Source organism: Leuciscus leuciscus (genome assembly GCF_965113295.1).
Source record: "Leuciscus leuciscus genome assembly, chromosome: 11".
In the NCBI taxonomy this organism is placed as follows: Eukaryota; Metazoa; Chordata; class Actinopteri; order Cypriniformes; family Leuciscidae; genus Leuciscus; species Leuciscus leuciscus.
The window spans coordinates 15,855,932-15,875,968 of record NC_138735.1 but is presented as its reverse complement, the minus strand read 5'-3'; the positions used below and the strand labels follow the sequence as shown (position 1 = coordinate 15,875,968).

At 40.9% G+C, this 20,037-nt stretch overlaps 2 protein-coding genes across 2 annotated transcripts in view; both read right to left on the bottom strand.

Moving 5' to 3' along the window:
• LOC309509902 (sialic acid-binding Ig-like lectin 13) overlaps positions 1-20,037 on the bottom strand; it is an 88,620-nt gene that overhangs the window by 67,654 nt on the left and 929 nt on the right. The window lies entirely within an intron of this gene.
• LOC309509900 (sialic acid-binding Ig-like lectin 13) overlaps positions 9,086-20,037 on the bottom strand; it is a 94,963-nt gene continuing 84,011 nt past the window's right edge. Inside the window, exons 2-7 of the mRNA XM_082184884.1 lie at positions 17,295-17,693; positions 16,805-17,119; positions 16,384-16,647; positions 16,179-16,269; positions 10,124-10,205; positions 9,086-9,510 (exon numbers count right to left, since the gene is read on the bottom strand). Of these exons, the coding sequence (XP_082041010.1) occupies positions 9,250-9,510; positions 10,124-10,205; positions 16,179-16,269; positions 16,384-16,647; positions 16,805-17,119; positions 17,295-17,693 (1,412 nt within the window). The 3' untranslated portion in view covers positions 9,086-9,249. The remainder of the gene's footprint in view (positions 9,511-10,123; positions 10,206-16,178; positions 16,270-16,383; positions 16,648-16,804; positions 17,120-17,294; positions 17,694-20,037) is intronic.

Genomic DNA, 20,037 nt, shown 5'->3' with positions numbered 1-20,037 from the left:
AATTAACTGCATTTAGGCTTAAATCACTGTAAGCTGCATCTTGCTTAAAAAAACAACAACACTGCTATTGCATGATGCATAATTACATCTGCATGATGCAAATCAAAAGAGGAGAGCAGCAGTTAAAGCTAGGTGATATGCTAGCATAATATGTGAACAATTTTGTGTAGGCCTACATTAAATGAGGATATGGATAACGAATTAATCACATCGCGAACCCAAGCGAAAACATGCACAAATTGCCCAAATATGCCCAAACATAACTATATTAAGTAATTTGTAAAATAATGCCTATTAACACAAAACCGTTTTTGACATACATTAAGTGAAAGAACCCAACAGAAATGCACACAATAATTATCATATCTCCGTAAAAAAATAACAATAATAAAAGTACTTTATGATTTGATCCCTTCTAACACAGAGATCATCATATAAATGCAAGGAAACCTTAAAATTAATTATCCAGCAAACCATAAACAGTTTTACTCTGCCTTGATCGCCTAACGTTACCTCCTCTAACCCTGTCCCCAGGACGTCAACAGTCTCTCTGTCAAACACACAGACGCAATGCGCGCTGCTCTTTGTTCACTAATTTCAGCCATGTACATAACACTAATATTTTACTCATGAATGTAGATTTTTACTCGCATTTGCAGGTATGACCCTGGAACTACGCGAAGAAGCAAGCACATTACACAAATCTTTTGGTACAGTAAATCTTACCATTAAATAAGTTAACATATGCGTTATGTTATATCAACACGATAAACAACAACAATAACAAACAAAACAAAACTTACCTTGAGCTCAAAGCTTCCCGCCTGAGCGTTGAAGTTGGCGCATGTGCAATTTGCGACCACTGAACTAATAAATTGGGGTATGTTTTACTCATTATTTTAAGGTTGCCGATATTACTGATAAAAAATAGGTAGTGTAGTTAGAATGTACCCATTTTAATATCTTTTTCTTGCTAACTAATATACTTAAAACTGATTTGCACAGGTTGAATTTAACACCCTCCTGCATAATTTTTTACAGTCTATGGATGAATAGCAGTTGTTTGAAACGGCTTTGGCCGCTACAATGAACGAGTTAGACTTGGCTTTTTCCCAAAAGAGGAACAGAAGACGGCGCTCGAATCGTTCCTTTGCAAGAAGGGTGTTTTTGCTGTTTTGCCGACCGGAAGTAATCTACCACTTTAGCTCTGCTGGTAGCTAAGCGGGTTTATTGTTGTGATTGGTCGTAGTGTTATCCAATTGCGTGCTGTGAGATTTTCAAATGCATGCTTGGTGCCGCCCCTCAAGCTGATTTTCATTGACCGACACCAGACCATTAACAGAGAATGTCTAATATGGCGAGAAGTTTCACTCTCACTACACTTCCGGCTTCTGAACTGGTTGCAGTTCCACTCTGATTCCATATGAGGGCGCTCACAGGACGAGTGCAGAATGAATGGAGGTCAATGGCGGTATACCCCTCAAAATCCACTTTTCTCAGGATATAATTTTTTGTCTAGTAATTTGAATGTTGTATTCGAAAGGAGATGCAAAGAAATTACACATTGCTGGGTGTTAGATTTTTTAGAGTCACTTATTTGATTTAAAAAAGTATTTCAAAATGTCAATGACGTCAGAATGCTGACGTCATTAGCAGAATGCTAGCGTGTTATGGGCAACAACAACTCAACCTGTAAGAAATCAAAACGACATAAGTACTCGTTCATTCAACTTTCGACCTAAAACCCATGTTGAACTTGCAAAATCTACAATCACATCTGAGATTTCTCAACGGCAATCGGGTGAAAGAGACAAATTTAGCCGTCTAGCCCCATTGACTCCCATTCATTTTGCACTCATGGCGAGCGCCCCCAGTGGAACTCTGGTGGTACTACAACCAAAATTCGGTACAATAGGGCTTAATAGGGAGTGGACAGGCTCTCCGTAGACGGGCTCTGCCATTAATCTTTTAGATGTAGGTCTGGATTTCCAGGCTAGCAAGCCATGACAAAAAGCAGGATAACTTGTAGGCTATATAGCTTACTTGAAAGAAAAACAAATTTGCTGAGTAAAAACAGAGTTTGTGTTGTTGAATCATATATTTTTTAGAGCTCATGACAAATAAAAGTTCTGGATGGACAAACATTAAATGCAAAAACCAGTGTGAATAACAATATCTTAAAATAAACTAGAGAGTGGATACACAGAAATGGCATATTTATGAATGAAATTCATGCATTTATTTGTCATTTAAACTGATGCAAACAGGGAAAGAGAGTAGAAAACACTTATTATCCTGTCGCCCCCTCTAGTGGACAGCATTAAGTATTACGGCCTTCATTGCTCAGATAACTCAAGTCGATGGATTTTTTTGGGAAAGTAAGTCTGACCAGTTAGAAAAGATATAAGCAAGTCAGACCAGTCTGAGGGTCTGAGCTGAGTTTGGTGAAGCATCAAAGTTCTAGGCGGAGTCAATTTCTCATAATAATAATAATAACAATTAATCTCAAACCTGCTAATTTTGTCAGTAATTTACGTTCACTGATTCTGGCTTCTCTCTTTTCTGTCTCTTTCTTTTCATGTGAACTGAGTAGGCTACACATGCTTATATTCAAAAATATAAACTTTATTTCTATTCAATTTTCTAAATTATTTATAGCCCATAGGCTATGTCACACACGCCTACCTGCCTTTTGATGTAAATAAAAGACTAGAGTGGTAAATGTTACGGACATATTATTATGGTACAGTTCAGCCTATTATTGATTTTTATTTCCACTTCACTTTTATCCAAAGAGACGGAACTATTTGCACTGTATTCATCAATGGGAAATATGCTAATATAATCTGTCATATACTGTGGCTCACATTAATGGGGTTGCTTGCAAGTCGCAGCAGCATGAATTACGTGACCAGCAACATATTTCTGCTTCAAATATTGTGTGTAGTTAACAGTGAGTGGTGGTTTCAGACATTATTTTATTAAAGTGCATTTGTCAGTGGCACTCGTACTGACTCTTATTCTGCCTGACAGAAAGAAAAGCTTGTAGCTTACTGAAGGCGGAGCGGTTTGACCAATCAGATGAAAGGGGCGTTTCAGCGGCGCCCACGTGTGCAAATGAAATATCGAACCCATAAACCGACTTGTAAACCATAAACGAAAAATGAAAAATCTCATTTTTCATTTTTTAAACTAAACTAAAAAACGAATAAACGAGCTGGTTTTCATTTCTCGTTATTCCATTCCAAACAGGAAATGAAATGATCAAAAAGTACACGGACCCAACGGGACCCCCAGCAGCACTTATTGGACCACCGAAGTCCACAATTGGACAGTCAGTGTCCCTTTTAGCACCCTCAGTAGAACCACAGCAGCAATCCCAGAACCTGGGGAAAAGACCCCACTCCCCAGAAGGACCTTCAGCAGCCTCCCCAGTTTCTCTTGAAAAAGGTAAGCATAAAAGGAGCTATATGAAGAGTATTGAAAATAAGTTGTAAGCCCCACAAAACCATACTCTTACTTTGTGTAATGTGAAACTGTAAACAAATTCAGAGTCCAGAAACATTTATTATTATTATAATCCTAAAAAAAAGAATTACACAACTGTTTTCAACATTGATAATAATAATAAATTACACAGTGTGTCCGTGAGCAAGGCACTTTACTCCAGGGGCTCCAGGGGGATTGTCCCTGTAAGTGCACTGTAAGTTGCTTCGGATAAAAGCTTCTGCCAAATGCATATATATATATAAATGTTTCTTGAAATCATCAAATCAAATCAAATCATCATATTAGAATGATTTCTGAAGGATCATGTGACACTGAAGACTGGAGTAATGATGCTGAAAATTCAGCTTTGATCACAGAAATAAATTACATTTAAAAATATAATCAAATAGAACACCACATGATGTGTGTGCATACTTCGACAGTGTGTGAGTGAAGAGGGAGAGAGAGAGAAGAGAGTCAGAGGAGCAAAAGAAAAGAAATAACAGAAAAGAAGATAAGTGTGACTCTGGGAGACAACGAAAAAATGGAGATCGAAGGCGAAAAATATCAGAATGGGGCCAATCAACTTTTGTGTTTTTACATATGTTTAAGAATATCTAAATTAATATCGTTATCACAATATTCATGATCAATATTCCAATATCACATTTTGTCAATTTCGTGCAACCCTACTTCCCATAGACACTTCGATGGAAATTGATTTTGCAAGATCAACTGTCTATTCTATTCTAGTCTAGTTGTGGAATGATAGGCTATTTTCAGCTGTGATGACTTCACTGTGATGACATTATTCCAAACTGACTGTACAAGTCATTCAGCGACTTTATGGCAGAACCTGGTTATCCTCTAAGGAATAATTCACCCATAATGCATAATTTATGTATCAAGTGCTCACTGTGTGCTGCCTTCAATCCCTGAAACAAAGTTTTAATTGTGTTTATGGAAAGACATTTTGACAAATAAAGCCCTTATAAACTGTGCTTATATATTACATAACAAATAACAAGCTGAATTCTGTATACAATGGGCACAGTTATACTTAGTTAAGAAAGATTGGGTGGGTAATCACAAATAATCTTGGAAGACATGGACGACCTGTAGCTGAAGCATGTTTTCGTGTTTCTCCACCCATCGGACATTCAATTTACTGCCTTTAGCAGATGTTGCTTTGCCCTTCGCTTTCTTTGCCTTGCATGACAGAAAGTGAGCATTGTATGATAACACTGAAATACAGCCAACTCCTGAGCAGTTCATTCAAATTTTGCGCTCTAATTCCCACTCTTTAGTGTTACTACCAATTCTGGAAGATGACTGTCTCAAATTTTTAAAAATAATAATACTCACTTTGGTTTGAGCAAGAAGCATGTCTGCAATGAAAATAGCATCATCTGCTCTCCCTCTGTCTTGTTGAGCAGCCATTTAAAAGATACTATACTGGAAAAGAAGATAAAAACACGGTCAGACAAAAAGAATTGAGGACAGAGTATAGGGTGGCTATAGGCTTTATAAAACTACATTTTTAAAAATGTTTTGGACAGTGAGAGAGAGAGTAAGGTGAAAGAAAAATAAAGAATAGAGTAACAAAACTTACTTGAAGACAGTGAAGCTTTAGAAGAAATAAATGGAGATAGAGAGAGAGATAGAGAGATGGAGCGAGAGAGAAAGTAAGAGTGAGAGAGAGGAATAGAGAGAGTGTGTGAGAGAGTGAGGCAGTAAGAGGAGTATATGAGTGGCTCTTAAAAGAGCCGTTGGTTTTCTTATAAAGAGATACAGGTGGCAGTAACAGGGAAGGTTGGTGGGTAAAAACAGAAGCTGTTGGACAAAGGAAACCAAAAACATAGTTAATTCTCTTGCAGCAAGGCTTCCTGGATTTGTCATATTATACATGCAGAACTGTAACAAAATAAAGAAGATAACTGTGATTCTGTTATTGCACAATGCATATTCAGCATGTAAACTGCATTCATGAACAGAAGCAGTGTGTCGTGATATATGAGGTGAATGTATCATTAATATGCTAAATCTGAATACTTTTTCATGACCACTAAAAGATTTTGTGATTTGTGCTCTTGATGCAACTGTAATTAGTCGTGTGTATGGTTACCGTAGTAAAACCATAGTTAATTTTTTTAAAGACTGCCACTGTTGTACCCCAATAGGTAAAACTTTTGCACATTTTCTTCTGACAGATTTATTAACAACAATTACAGAACATAACACAATCCATTTGAACTTTAAGAATCAATCAAAATAAATTTAATTTTACAAACTAGAATAATTATAGTAAATGTTACATGTGCGCTACTGTTCAAAAGTTTGGGGTCGGTAAGTTTGGGGTATTTGATCAAAAATACAGTAAATCTTTGTAAAAACAAATATTGTGAAATATTATTGCAATTTAAAATAGGCGATCTGTTTTCTATTTGAATATGTTAAAATGTAATTTATTCCTGTGATCAAAGCTAAATTTTCAGCATCATAATTATTAGAACAGCATTTACATGAAATATACTGTATATATTTTTGTAACAATGTAAAAGCCTTTACTGCCACGATATTTCAGGATCGCCCCATTCAGGATCGACGTGGGAATTTGGTCCGTGGGGAGTTGTTGGCATTGAGGAAATTATCGCCCTCTGCTGGTACTCAACCTTCATTCACGCGTGTCATTTTCACGCCTAGAGGAGGCAAAGCGTGACATTGACACACATCCGCTAGTGGACCAGCGTGTATAATACACGTTTTGGCGTGATACCGGGTTGGCTAATGACTGTTGTCCATGTTCATTCTGTGCAGTGCAGGAATACCATCCTGTATTATTATGAGTTCCAGTGAAGGTAATCTGCTTTCCCTGAGCGATTGGCATCTCTTGTTCACGTTTGTACCAGATGTAGTTCATTTCTCTTGATGGACTGGCTTTGCTTTTGCAGGTCAAAGTCACATTAGTGTTAACAGAGACTGAAGCAGATGGATCGACGGTGATGCGAGTTTCTTTTGGAGAAACTTTGACAGAAACACAAGCACATAAATAGGAAAAGCAGTAAAACACCTGTGCATTAGACATTTCTAGGAAGCTAAACAAATTCTGTTTAAGCAGCACTTTGTGCATTTAAGTACGCACAGGGATATGTTAAAGGAAGAAAGCAGTCTAATCTCTTACACAGGACTTGTAGCATCACGGTGGTCTCCACAGTTGAGTCTTTAGATGTTTTTCTTGGATATGTAACATTGCAGGAGATGTTCTTTCTGTGATCCATGTATGAAGCTTTGAAGGTCATATGTGAAAACACTGACTGGGTTTTATCAGGTTTCTCCTGTAACTGTGTTGTAATGTGGGCAGATTCAGGGATGTTGGACCAGGATATTGTATGAGGTTGTTTGGGGCAGGGGGCTTCAGCAGAGCAGCTCAGACTGACTGTTGTGTTCTCCATCACTTTCAGATCAGTGGGTTTCAGTTCAGGAGGTTGTGGTGAATCTACAGAAATAAATTATTGTAGCTCATCATTAAGAAGCTGTTCTTAGTGATGTAAGTTAATTATGTAAATAATATTAACATTTAAATGTATTTATTTATTAAATTTATCAAGTGACTTACAAGTGAAGGAAAGCATAAGAACCTGTATGTTAAAGACAATAGAGATGACATTTACCTTTGACAGTGATCCTCACAGTCTTTCTTGAATCATCTGTAACGGGGTTAAACGTTGCTCTGAACACATTTGGCTCCATTTCCAGTCTAAAGTAAAGATCTGAATGATTCATCATGATGTTATAGAAGACAGTTGTGCAGTTCCTCTCACTGATATTTCCAGTCATCTGTATGTCACTAAATCCTCTTATGATGTTTTTGCTGCTATTAAAAGCTATTAAACTGTCTTTATCAGCAAACTTTGATTTATTTTTTTAACCAGATCCTATTAATAGATTTTGCCTTGTTACATTTATCCTCAAAATTGGAGATAGTGAATGTACAAGGAATCTGCACACAAGAGCCTGTCAGAGCTGTTACTGTCTCAGGCATCACTGCAGAGTAGATATTATCAGCTGAAACATAAAAACACATTAGTCAAGCTAGAGATTTGAGCATTTGGGTTTAAATTTCTATTAATGCACATTATAATAATACTCATGCTCATTCATAATGACAGCAAAGATCTACCTACCTGAGCAAGTATGTATTAATACAGAGCTGATGAAAATGAAGGAAGTTATCTGGATTCCTGCCATCAGGGTTTGTGGCGAGGATGACATTGGACTCAACAATAATGACAAATTAGTCCACAACACCATCACAGTTACACTTCATCACATATACAACATTTGTTAATTTCAATGATGATATAGAACAATGAGTTACTATATTTTCACTGCTAGACTCACACAGATACATGTATTCTGTTGTATTGATTGTTAACTTCTTTTATTCATCCACAGTAAATATTCATGTTGAATAAGATAAAAAAAATGCTTTATGTCGTAACATCAAAATTACAATTTATTACTATATATTTGATCTGATTCCATCAGCCTGACTGCATTTGGTAACATGGGCAAAAGTGATAGATTTGAGCTGCAGACAAACATAAATTATTTTTATTCACTTAACTTCATAAATACAAAAAAAAAAAAAATTATACCAAATTATTTCCTCATTGTCACAAACAAATTTTTTTTCGATTAATTCCTGGAACAGTTACTTAATTTAGTAAAACTCACAGGAACTCACAGTCAGCTACCGCAAACTCTCACCACTATAGCAACTCAGATCTCACTTTTTCTGTTATTTACAGATAATGTGTAGCTAAACTGTGAAATAATGAACATGTTGGTGATCAAATTATAGCCCACATAAGACATAAAAATGTATTGTGTGCGAAAGAGAGGTAAAAGATTAAAATCTGTAAAAATTCTTACCTCAGCAAAGTAGTTTCCCTTATAAGAAGCAGAAGTGCCTAAAACTGTCCTCTTTGTGCCAACAGCCTTTTAACATGTTTCATGACGTGACATTGCAAAACACCCCAGTGTAATGTCATCAAACAGGACTTTTTTCTGGGAAATATAGGGGGGCTAAGCCTTTGTAAAAGAATTTTGTAAAATGCACTTTTCATGCACTTTTAGAGTAACGACGTGCTACTGCTACATGCTTACGATTTTAGCTAGCTTGCAACATCTCAGGCAGCCTCACATAAACATACTGAAGAACACATTTTTAATCATGACTAAAGTCTAAAGTATAGTGAAAACTTACTCTCTCTGTTCTAACTTACCACATAGCTTACATCTGTATGATTTCTCCAGTAAAGAGGATTTTCCTCTCCGTTTATTTTTAGCTAGCAGTCTTAAACCACAGAAGTAGCCTATGTTAACCAATTGTACAAGTAGGCCGTTATGCATTTTTTTTTAATCTTCTTTGACTCTGAATTAACTATAATTAACTGACTGATTTAACTAATAGGACGTTAACAATTAAAAAAACAAAGCCTTTCTAAAATAGGCCTATAGCACATCTCTACTAATTATAATTTCTTTAAAGAAATGCAACAACAGAACACCCCACCCCCACCCCATGAAAATAGAGAGAAATGCAGTCACTCATTGTTTTTAATGATATACTTTTATTCATCAGAAAATATAAAGCTAAAATAGGAATATATTTGTTCACATGAGAAGACATATAGCCTAGCATATATAAGCATAAAGAAATAAAACTGTCCTTTTTTTGCTATGAGATGTAAAAAATTATTTTTTCACCTGAGCATAAATGTTCTCTGGCACAACACTAATGGCTTTTGGTTTTTTGTGTATCATGTGGACCTGAGCATATACTACATCTGAACCTCTTTCATGGTTGTCTTCTTCAGTTTGGTCTTTTCCTCTATTGTGGTCGGACTGAGTAATGAACTCACACACACTATAATCATCAGAGATCTTGTTGTCCTGGGTGGTTACGGTGTGGACATCATCGTATATGGAATTCCTGTCAATAGTTTCGTCCTGTGCCTAAAAATTTAAACAAAAACATTTGGTGTATAATATACCAGCATTTCAAACATGACAACTCTAGGAATAGTTAATGGTTATGACTATGTTCATGTATTTGGTTTTAACTGACTAGAACTGCTAAGCACGCTGCTGTAGAGTATGGACTTGCTACTGCTAATAGATACATAGACATGCTATATATGAATAAAACATTTACCGTTTACTGCACTTTGTTATTCTTCTAGCTATTTATGAATTAGAAGTCTTGCACATTCACAGGAAATAGCTTACTTCCACCTTGCAAAATAAGGTGTAACCAGACTATTTAAATGATGAGCAAGCTAGCAAGCTCAAGGCCAATCAGTTTGTGCTACTGTAGTAAATTATGTGTTTGCTAGAAATTGCATGTAAAGGACCTATCAGCCTGGACCATCTAGAGTTTCATGACTGAACTATGCGATTTAATTTGAAAATAAATTGAATTTAGTTCTATTAGATGTGCATTAGAAATATATTATTAAGAGAGGCATACAGAATGTGCAGGACCAGAATTGAGAGCATCTGCTTTATAGCAATGACCATGATCTATAAAAATGGTTGTGTGGTTGTTTGTGCAGTGGTGTGAACTGACTGGTGTTTGAGGAAGTTCAAAAACCTGATGCAAGGAATCTTTGTCTCCAACAATGTCTCCCCTGTGTGTCTTTATCCTGGTCCTGTGAGAGGAAATTAATAATTAAACTGAAAACTGATCAAGTGACTTGTAAGTCACTTGATCATTTTAATAAATGAATACATTTAAATGTAAATATTATTTAATTAATTAACAAACATCACTAAGAACAGCTTCTTAATGATGAGCTACAATCATTTATTTCTGTAGATTCACCACAACCTCCTGAACTTAAACCCACTGATCTGAAAGAAGTGATGGAGAACACAACAGTCAGTCTGAGCTGCTCTGCTGAAGCCCCCTGCCCCAAACAACCTCCTACAATATCCTGGTCCAACATCCCTGAATCTGCCCACATTACAACACAGTTACAGGAGAAACCTGAGAAAACCCAGTCAGTGTTTTCACACATGACCTTCAAAGCTTCATACATGGATCACAGAAAGAACATCTCCTGCACTGCTACATATCCAAGAAAAACATCTAAAGACTCAACTGTGGAGACCACCGTGATACTACAAGTCCTGTGTAAGAGATTAGACTGCTTACTTCCTTTAACATAGCCCTGTGTGTACTTAAATGCACAAAGTGCTGCTTAAACAGAAGTGCTTTAATAGCTGATCTGATCACTGTATGAAGTCAAACACTAGCAACTCTCATAACAGTGAATGAGGCTTAAACTAACACAAGCACAATGCTGAGTACATCTTAAAACTGGCTCTTTCAAAATGACTTCAGCGATGATTAAGTAACGTACTCGGTTACTAACGTAACCTCGGTTCTCTCTAGAAGAGGGAACGAGTACTTGCGTAAGAATATCTTACGCTAAGGGAAAACCTCTTTTCCTCGAGATATTGAAGCCAAAAATTATCCTTAATTTTGCAATAATGTAAAACGCATTGCAGCAGCATGCAGACATGGGCGAGACAGCTCGCGCGCCCATTGGCTGCTCTGCGGCAACTGCACCAGCCTATCGATAGAGGCTCCTCATGACGTCAGAACCAATGAGGGCGCTTCGCGCCCATTACGTCATGTCCCGCCGAAATCGGGTGGGGCCAGGGCTATAAATACGGCCCAGAGAGGCTGGTTTGGTCAGTTTTTCATCGCTGAAGCGAATCAGAACATGACGCATGCACGGCAAGATACGCAAGTACTCGTTCCCTCTTCTAGAGAGAACCGAGGTTACGTTAGTAACCGAGTACGTTCTCTTACGAGAGGTCTCTCGTACTTGCGTAAGAATATCTTACGCTAGGGGAACACAATGTAAAATGCCGTGCGTGCTTGAGATATAACACTAAAGTCCCAAGGGCAGGTGCCCGGGGCTCATACAGTGCCTAATCACAAGGGACTCACAGAGAATCCGGGAAGAGGGGCTAGAATAGCATCATTCCTGTAATATTGAGCTCTGAAAAGAGCATGCTATATCAAGTGTTCCACACAGCCAGGGCGAACTCAGCCTGGACTGGTAAATATGGGGGACTTACGTACTGCCCACAGAAGTATATAGGCGATCAGTGATCGGCGCTCTAGCAGTTTCAGCATCCCGAGCCGATCGCATCGGGCGGGCAATACTGAAAAATTAAACCGAGAGCAACCTAGCTTGCAAAGCGGGAACCTCGAGGTTATAAAACCTTATAAATGTAGACGGGGAGGCCCAGCCTGCCGCCATACAGATATCTTGCAAGGCAATCCCACTGGACCAAGCCCACGACGAGGCCATGCCTCTTGTGGAGTGCGCTTTGACACCTATCGGGCATTGCAGGCCCCTGGATGTGTAAGCTAGCGCTATAGCATCAACTATCCATCTGGATAGACTCTGTTTTGACGCAGCTAGTCCCTTAGAACGTCCGCTGAACAAAACAAAGAGCTGCTCTGTCTGTCTGAAAACAGATGAGCGAGACACATAGGCCCTTAACGCCCTAACCGGGCAAAGGAAGCCTGCGTCCCCTTCCTCTTCAGATACCGGCAGGGCCAACAGGGAGATCACCTGTGCCCTAAACGGTGTATTGAGGGATTTAGGAACATATCCGTGCTTTGGTTTGAGTATGACCCTCGAGTCATTCGGTCCAAACTCCATGCACGTCGCGCTTACTGAGAGCGCTTGAAAATCCCCTATGCGCTTCACTGAAGCGAGAGCCAGAAGAAACACTGTTTTGAAAGACAAGAGTTTCAGGTCTATTGACTGTATTGGCTCGAATGGGGCACCTTTCATGGCTTCCAGAACCGTGGAAAGGTCCCAAACGGGAACTGAGGGTGGTCTGGGAGGGTTCAGCCTCTTAGCTCCTCTAAGGAAGCGAATGACCAGATCGTTCCTTCCTAATGACTGGCCAAGCGGTGGTTCAGCGAGCGCTGCTATGGCCGCCACATAAACTCTGAGCGTGGATGGGGTTCTGCCCTTATCCAGAAGCTCTTGTAAAAAGGAGAGAACCTCCGGCACCCCACAGCGTGAGGGTGAAGTGCCACTCGCTGTACACCAGCTAGTGAACACAGACCATTTTGAGGAATAGAGCCGCCTCGTAGATGGAGTCTCCAGCCTGCGTGATCGTGTTTAACACTCCCGCTGGGAGGTTAACGGGTACCCGTTGATGGCCCACACATGTAGGGACCAAAGCTCCGGGCGAGGATGCCAGATCGAGCCGTTCGCCTGCGAGAGGAGATCCCTCCTCACCGGTATCGGCCACGGGGCGGTACTCGTCAGCTGCATCAGGACTGGAAACCAGACTTGGTTTGTCCAAAATGGGGCGACGAGTAGCACTGGGCATCCGCTCTCCCTGATTCGCTCTAACACCTGGGGTAGGAGCGTGACAGGGGGAAACGCGTAGAGCGGGCAGCGGAGCCAGACGTGAGCCAGCGCATCCCTGCTCTTGGAGAAGAATTCCTGACAATGAGCGTTCTCTTGAGACGCAAATAGGTCTATTTCCGCTCTGCCAAATGTCCTCCATAGCATTTTGACTGTCTGTGGATGTAAAGACCATTCTCCTGTCGGAAGATTGTTTCTGGACAGTCTGTCTGGTCCCACATTCAGATGGCCGGGCACATGCGCTGCCCTGAGCGAGCGCAGATTGTGCTGAGCCCAGACCAGGAGGCGTTCCGTCAGCCTGTGAAGGATTCTGGATCTGATACCTCCTTGGTGATTTATATAAGCCACCACTGACATGTTGTCCGAACGGACCAAGACGTGGTGTCTTTTTATCTGGGGACAAAAGCGCCTCAGCGCGTTGTCGACTGCCATCATTTCCAGGCAGTTTATATGCAGAAGCTTTTCCCGTTCCGACCACTGGCCGAATAACGGTCTGCCCTCGAGCAGCGCTCCCCATCCCGAGGTTGAGGCGTCCGTAGACACCACCTTCACACTCGAGGAAGTCCCCAGGCTTACACCTGACCGGTACCAGTCGGTCACTGTCCAAGGTTTCAGAGCTGTGACGCATTTCTGATCGACCTTGAGGCGCGCGAGACCGGAGGTCCAAGCTCTGCGCGGCGCGCGCGCTTTCAGCCAGTACTGCAGCGGGCGCATGCGAAGCAGACCCAGCTGAAGCACTGAGGATGCTGAAGCCATGAGACCCAGCATCCTTTGAAATTTTTTGAGCGGGACCAAAGCGCCGTGGCGAAAAATCTCTGTCATGCGCTGAATGCTTAGTCTGTGCTGCGGCGACAGCTGTGCTGTCATAGACAGCGAGTCCAGATCTGTGCCCAGAAAAGATATTTTCTGACTGGGAGACAGCGAACTCTTCGCCCAATTGACTGTGAGACCTAAATTCTCGAGGTGATCGAGTAATATGGTCCTGTGTTCTATGAGCTCCGACTGTGATCGAGCTAGAACCAGCCAATCGTCCAAATAATTCAGCACTCGTATGCCTCGGAGCCTGAGGGGTGCGAGCGCTGCATCCATGCACATCGTGAATACGCGAGGTGCCAGGGAAAGGCCAAATGGAAGGACTGTGTACTGATATGCCTGGCCCTCGAAGGCGAATCTCAAAAATCGCCTGTGACGTGACGCTATTTTGAAAATAGGCGTCTTTCAGATCTATCGACATGAACCAGTCCCCTTGGCAAATTTGCGAGAGGATTTTCTTGGTCGTGAGCATTCTGAACCGTCGTTTCAGAAGTGCTTTGTTTAGTCGTCTTAGATCTAGAATGGGTCTGAGACCCTCGTCTTTCTTGGGTACCAGAAAATATCTGCTGTACATGCCCCCTTCGCTCTGAGCTTGTGATAAGGGTTCTATAGCCCCTTTGCTCAGTAACTTCGCTATTTCGGCTCGAAGTAGGTGTGCTACTTCCTTTTTCACCGTAGTTTCGATTCGCGCCGCTTTGCGTTGCGGGCGTCGACCAAACTGTAGCGAATAGCCTCTTTCTATAATGCTCAGCACCCACTTCGATACCCCGGGGAGCTCTGCCCACGCTTTCGCGTGAGTGGCTAGGGGTTGAATGATATCTGGGCTCTGATCGCGGCCAAGTGGCGAGCGGAGAGAAACAGTGTGCTGTAACATGAGCGCCGCGTTTGCAGCGTGCGAGACTGGGGGCGCGCTGATCACAGCGGGCAGTCTGCCCGCGCTCAGTTCTCCTGCAGCTGTGTGCTGAGAGAGAGTGAGCGTGGTGAACCCCGTGGGGTTTAATATGTCTGTGAGCGAATGCGGGCGCGGGACAACGGGCCCATGCATAGCGCTGAGAACACCGTCTGTTTGTGCAGACTGTATGTGCGTTGGTTTCGTTTTTACAGAAACCGTGAGACATGTAGCGTGTAGTGTTTGCGGGCACTGGGACGTGGGCACAATCACTACATTTGGTGCACAACCGACACAAGTCGATTTCATTTGTGCGGGCCGTGTGTGGCGGGCAGTGTCTGTGTGTAGGAATGGGCACTGGGCAGTGGGCATTTTTACTACACTCATAACACCATCGGCCGTGGCCGGAATACCAGAAAATACACTCTTTTTGGGATTTATCTGGGTCGCCGTAAAAACGGCGTTTGTGTGCAGGCAAGCGGGCTGTACTGCCGACTTGTTTGTTGCTGAATAAGCTGGAACAGTCACAATTACTGGAACTGAACGAGCAAAAATCTTTGGTGGAAGTCCGGCCGCAGCGGGACTTGAACACCGTCGCTTCCGTAAACTGGCTAGGAAGACTTAGAGGCCTCGGGCTTTAACTCAATCTTTGGCCATGGCCCACGCGGCGGGGGGCGGCGGCCGGCGGAGCGAGAGCGCGGTCTCTGATCCCTGGTCTGTCGGCGCTGTGGGGCGGCGGCAGCTGAGGGTTGCGGCTGGGAGCTGCGAGCAGACGGCTGTTTAGAGCGACCTGCTGCGGAGCTCGAGCGCTTGGGCAGGAAATGTTTCATGGCCTGCGATGTCTTCTGAACCTCGGCGAATCTGTCTGCGAAATCCTTGACAGAAGATCCGAAGAGGCCAGCGGGGGAGACGGGGGCGTCGAGAAACGCGGAGCGCTCCGAGTCCGGCATCTCCGAGAGCGTTAGCCATAAGTGTCTCTCAGCCACGGTGAGAGAAGCCATGTTCCGCCCCATGGCCTGCGTGGCGGATTTTGTGGCGCGAAGGGCGAGATCCGTCGCGCTCCTTAAATCCGTTAAATTCACAGCTTCCGGTCCTTCCTCGTCCATTTTGCGGAGAAGGTTCTTCGGCTTCCTCTCAGGATCCAGCGATGCGTGAGCCCGCTGAAGAGATGAAAAACTGACCAAACCAGCCTCTCTGGGCCGTATTTATAGCCCTGGCCCCACCCGATTTCGGCGGGACATGACGTAATGGGCGCGAAGCGCCCTCATTGGTTCTGACGTCATGAGGAGCCTCTATCGATAGGCTGGTGCAGTTGCCGCAGAGCAGCCAATGGGCGCGCGAGCTGTCTCACCCATGTCTGCATGCTGCTGCAATGCGTTTTACATTATTGCAAAATTAAGGATAATTTTTGGCTTCAATATCTCGAGGAAAAGAAGTTTTCCCTTAGCGTAAGATATTCTTACGCAAGTACGAGAGACCTCTCGTAAGAGAACTGAAAGTGTTACTTAATTTACCTTGCACAAAACCCAAGAGCAGAGAGCGTGAGAACTGCCACAATTCCTCCCACACAACCAGCAATCAGAGGCTTAAAGTGTCCATCTTGTCCTATAGGATGTGAAACACTTTTAATTCCACCAGAATGTTGTATTTCAGTATAATCTTCATTGCCTTTAATCTGTAAATGACCTTGTTCTTTACATGTAGACTGTGTAAACTCACCTTCAACTGTGAGCTGGATCTCTGCTGATGACTGTTTTCCAAGTTTATTCTGTGCAGTGCAGGAATACCATCCTGCATTATTTTGAGTTCCAGTGAAGGTAATCTGCTTTCCCTGGGCTATTGGCATCTCCTGTCCATGTTTGTACCAGATGTAGTTCATCTCTCTTGATGGACTAGCTTTGCTTTTGCAGGTCAAAGTCACATTAGTGCCAACAGAGACTGAAGCAGATGGATCGACGGTGATGCGAGTTTCTTTTGGAGAAACTTTGACAGAAACACAAGCACATAAATAGGAAAAGCATTAAAACACCTGTGCATTAGACATTTCTAGGAAGCTAAACACCAAATACTGTTTAAGCAGCACTTTGTGAATTTAAGCACGCACAGGGCTATGTTAAAGGAAGTAAGCAGTCTCTCTTACACCGGACTTGTAGCATCACGGTGGTCTCCACAGATGAGTCTTTAGATGTTTTTCTTGGATATGTAACATTGCAGGAGATGTTCTTTCTGTGATCCATGTATGAAGCTTTGAAGGTCATGTGTGAAAACACTGACTGGGTTTTATCAGGTTTCTCCTTTAACTGTGTTGTAATGTGGGCAGATTCAGGGATGTTGGACCAGGATATTGTAGGAGGTTGTTTGGGGCAGGGGGCTTCAGCAGAGCAGCTCAGACTGACTGTTGTGTTCTCCATCACTTTCAGATCAGTGGGTTTAAGTTCAGGAGGTTGTGGTGAATCTACAGAAATAAATTATTGTAGCTCATCATTAAGAAGCTGTTCTTAGTGATGAAAGTTAATTATGTGAATAATATTTACATTTAAATGTATTTATTTATTAAGTTTATCAAATGACTTACAAGTGAAGGAAAGCATAAGAACCTGTATGTTAAAGACAATAGAGATGACGTTTACCTTTGACAGTGATCCTCATAGTCTTTCTTGAATCATCTGTATCGGGGTTAAACGTTGCTCTGAACACATTTGGCTCCATTTCCAGTCTAAAGTAGTAAAGATCTGAATGATTCATCATGATGTTATAGAAGACAGTTGTGCAGTTCCTCTCACTGAGATTTCCAGTCATCTGTATGTCACTAAATCCTCTTATGATGTTTTTGCTGCTATTAAAAGCTATACAACTGTCGTCATCAGCAAAATGTGATTTCTTTTTTAGCCAGATCCCATTCATAGATTTTGTCTTGATACGTTTGTCCTCAAAATTGGAGATGGTGAATGTACAAGGAATCTGCACACAAGAGCCTGTCAGAGCTGTTACTGTCTCAGGCATCACTACAGAGTAGATATCATCATCAGCTGAAACATAAAAACACATTAGAGCATTATAATTTAAACCTTAGAGAGGTCAAATATTAATATTTTTTTTAAATAAAGATTTTAAAGATTATTTTCACCCTGCTCTTGCTTACAACAAAAGAGTACAGTGAAATAGGAAAGTCAAGCTCCAAAAAGGACAAAACAGCACCATAAAAGTAATTATGACATATGACTTGTGTCCTGTATTTAAAGTCTTCTCCAGTCATATGCTTTAACGGTCTTTGCTCGATAATTTTTTTTGTCCTTTGCCAATCACAAGCCTGCATTTAATCTCTTGTGTATTATATCAGTTGTGGTTCTGCTGAATGTGACTGTTTAAAATAAAAAATAAATATGAGTGTAATATGGACCAACCTGAGTGAGTGTGTAGAAACACAGAACTGATGATGATGATGATGAAGGACATGATATGGAACACAGACATCACTGGAGCTCTGACACAAACAGGAAATAACCTAAATACTTGTGTGCCAAACCCCCCCCCCCCCCCAAAAAAAAACCACAACATTTTTTTTTTCTCTGTCCACAACTGTGAGCAATGAATTGTACCTTCAGCTTGAGTGTTATTACTGTGTTTAACTAAAGAGATTTAAAGAAAGTTAACAGTCACTGCAGACTCTCCCATGGCTAATATCTTAATAACGTTCAGTTATAAGTCACTTGTAGTTATTAGTGATGAACTAATCATTTACAAAACATGAATAAACGTTCATAAATGATTAATAAGTGATATGCTAAAATGTATTGATTGTTTTGTTAATTCAGTTATAAGTCATTTGTAAATTATGAGTTAATGATGAACTTATTAACAAAACATGACTATTCGTTCATAATTGAGTGAAGGGGGTGGATTTGAATCCACTGCTGCTTCAATGTATATGTAATGATTGATTATAATCAAGGTATTAATCAATATTTTTCCTTCTAAATATCAAATGAGTTGAATGACTTCTCTGGAGATTTTACTTAATTATAGAAGTTACCAGTGTGATCACTGAAATATTCTTTTCATGTATTCTTTAATGTCAGGATTTGATATCTGAATGCAGTAACAGTGCTTGCTTATTTAGCCCGGCTTCAAGAAATTAAAGAGGGAAATGTTTTGTGTTTGAGAAAGGTCTTCAACATGTTCAAACACATAGGGGTCATTGAAGCCAATAGTTTAAGGGACCATTTCTTTGTTAAAGCCTTACTTAGACTAAAGTGTAGCTCTCCTTGAGAAAGAACGCATTATCTTGATGTTTTGAGAGGACTCTCCTGTTTATAGTTAGAGCCTGGCCAAATAACCTTGAAAAAGCTGTGTGTCGGTGTGTGTGTTAGTCTTCTTGGTTACAGGTTAAGGAACCAATGGCATTGTTGGAGATCAACTGAGTTGTTGTTCGAGACATGCTGGCACCCAGCTACCCAAATCTGCGACCTGGAAGGTCACAACGTGCCTGACTTCAGGGTCTGAGTGTCAGCTGCATAATCTATGGAGATATGCTTCAGTCTATCTGTATATGTGTGGAAAATTACTATTTTTATCTATTTCTTAGCCAGTGAGAATCATTCAACCTGTAAGCAATGATGTAGCTTAGACCTTGGAAATGGTATAACTGCTGTAATCTTTGTAACTGTAAGCGGGGCGGCCTACGATCTCCTGTGTGAGTCTTGAAGCTGAACTTCTGCTGATGAAACTGCAAACTATCTTCAGTAAAACTTTTCTTAATTTTTTTATAATTCTGACTCCGGGTCTTCTTTCAAACATCTGGTCCTTGGGTCCTAAACTGTTAACCCCTAACATGAGTAATAAGCGGTGAGCTAACATTTTATGAATGTTTTGTTAATTCAGTTATAAGTCATTTATAAATTATTAGTTAATGATGAGCTGATCATTTACAAAATGACTACGTTCATCGATTTACAAATGTGTTGTAAGTCATCTTAAAAGATTTTAAATGATTAAGTAAATCAAACAGATCATTAGTATGGTTATTAAGTCATTAGTTGATACATTATTAATAACTTATAAATGTCAACATTGTTTTAATATCATTATCTCAATAAACAATGGTTAATCATTAACAAATGATAAACGAACCATTAGTAATTGATTAGTATATGATTTATTGATGTATCGTGAATGTTGTAAGCTGGTCTGTGTTCAAAAGCACAAACATGCAGGTATGCTAAAGCAGTATTTTGAAGAAGAGTAATTTATTTGTTTTGAAGTGGATAAACATTTATAAATGACGCGAGTTATGTGTGGAGTGTGTGGATCTAGTGATAACCTGAACCTCAGAACCGATTCTCACATCATGTGCACAGTCAACCAGTCAACCTC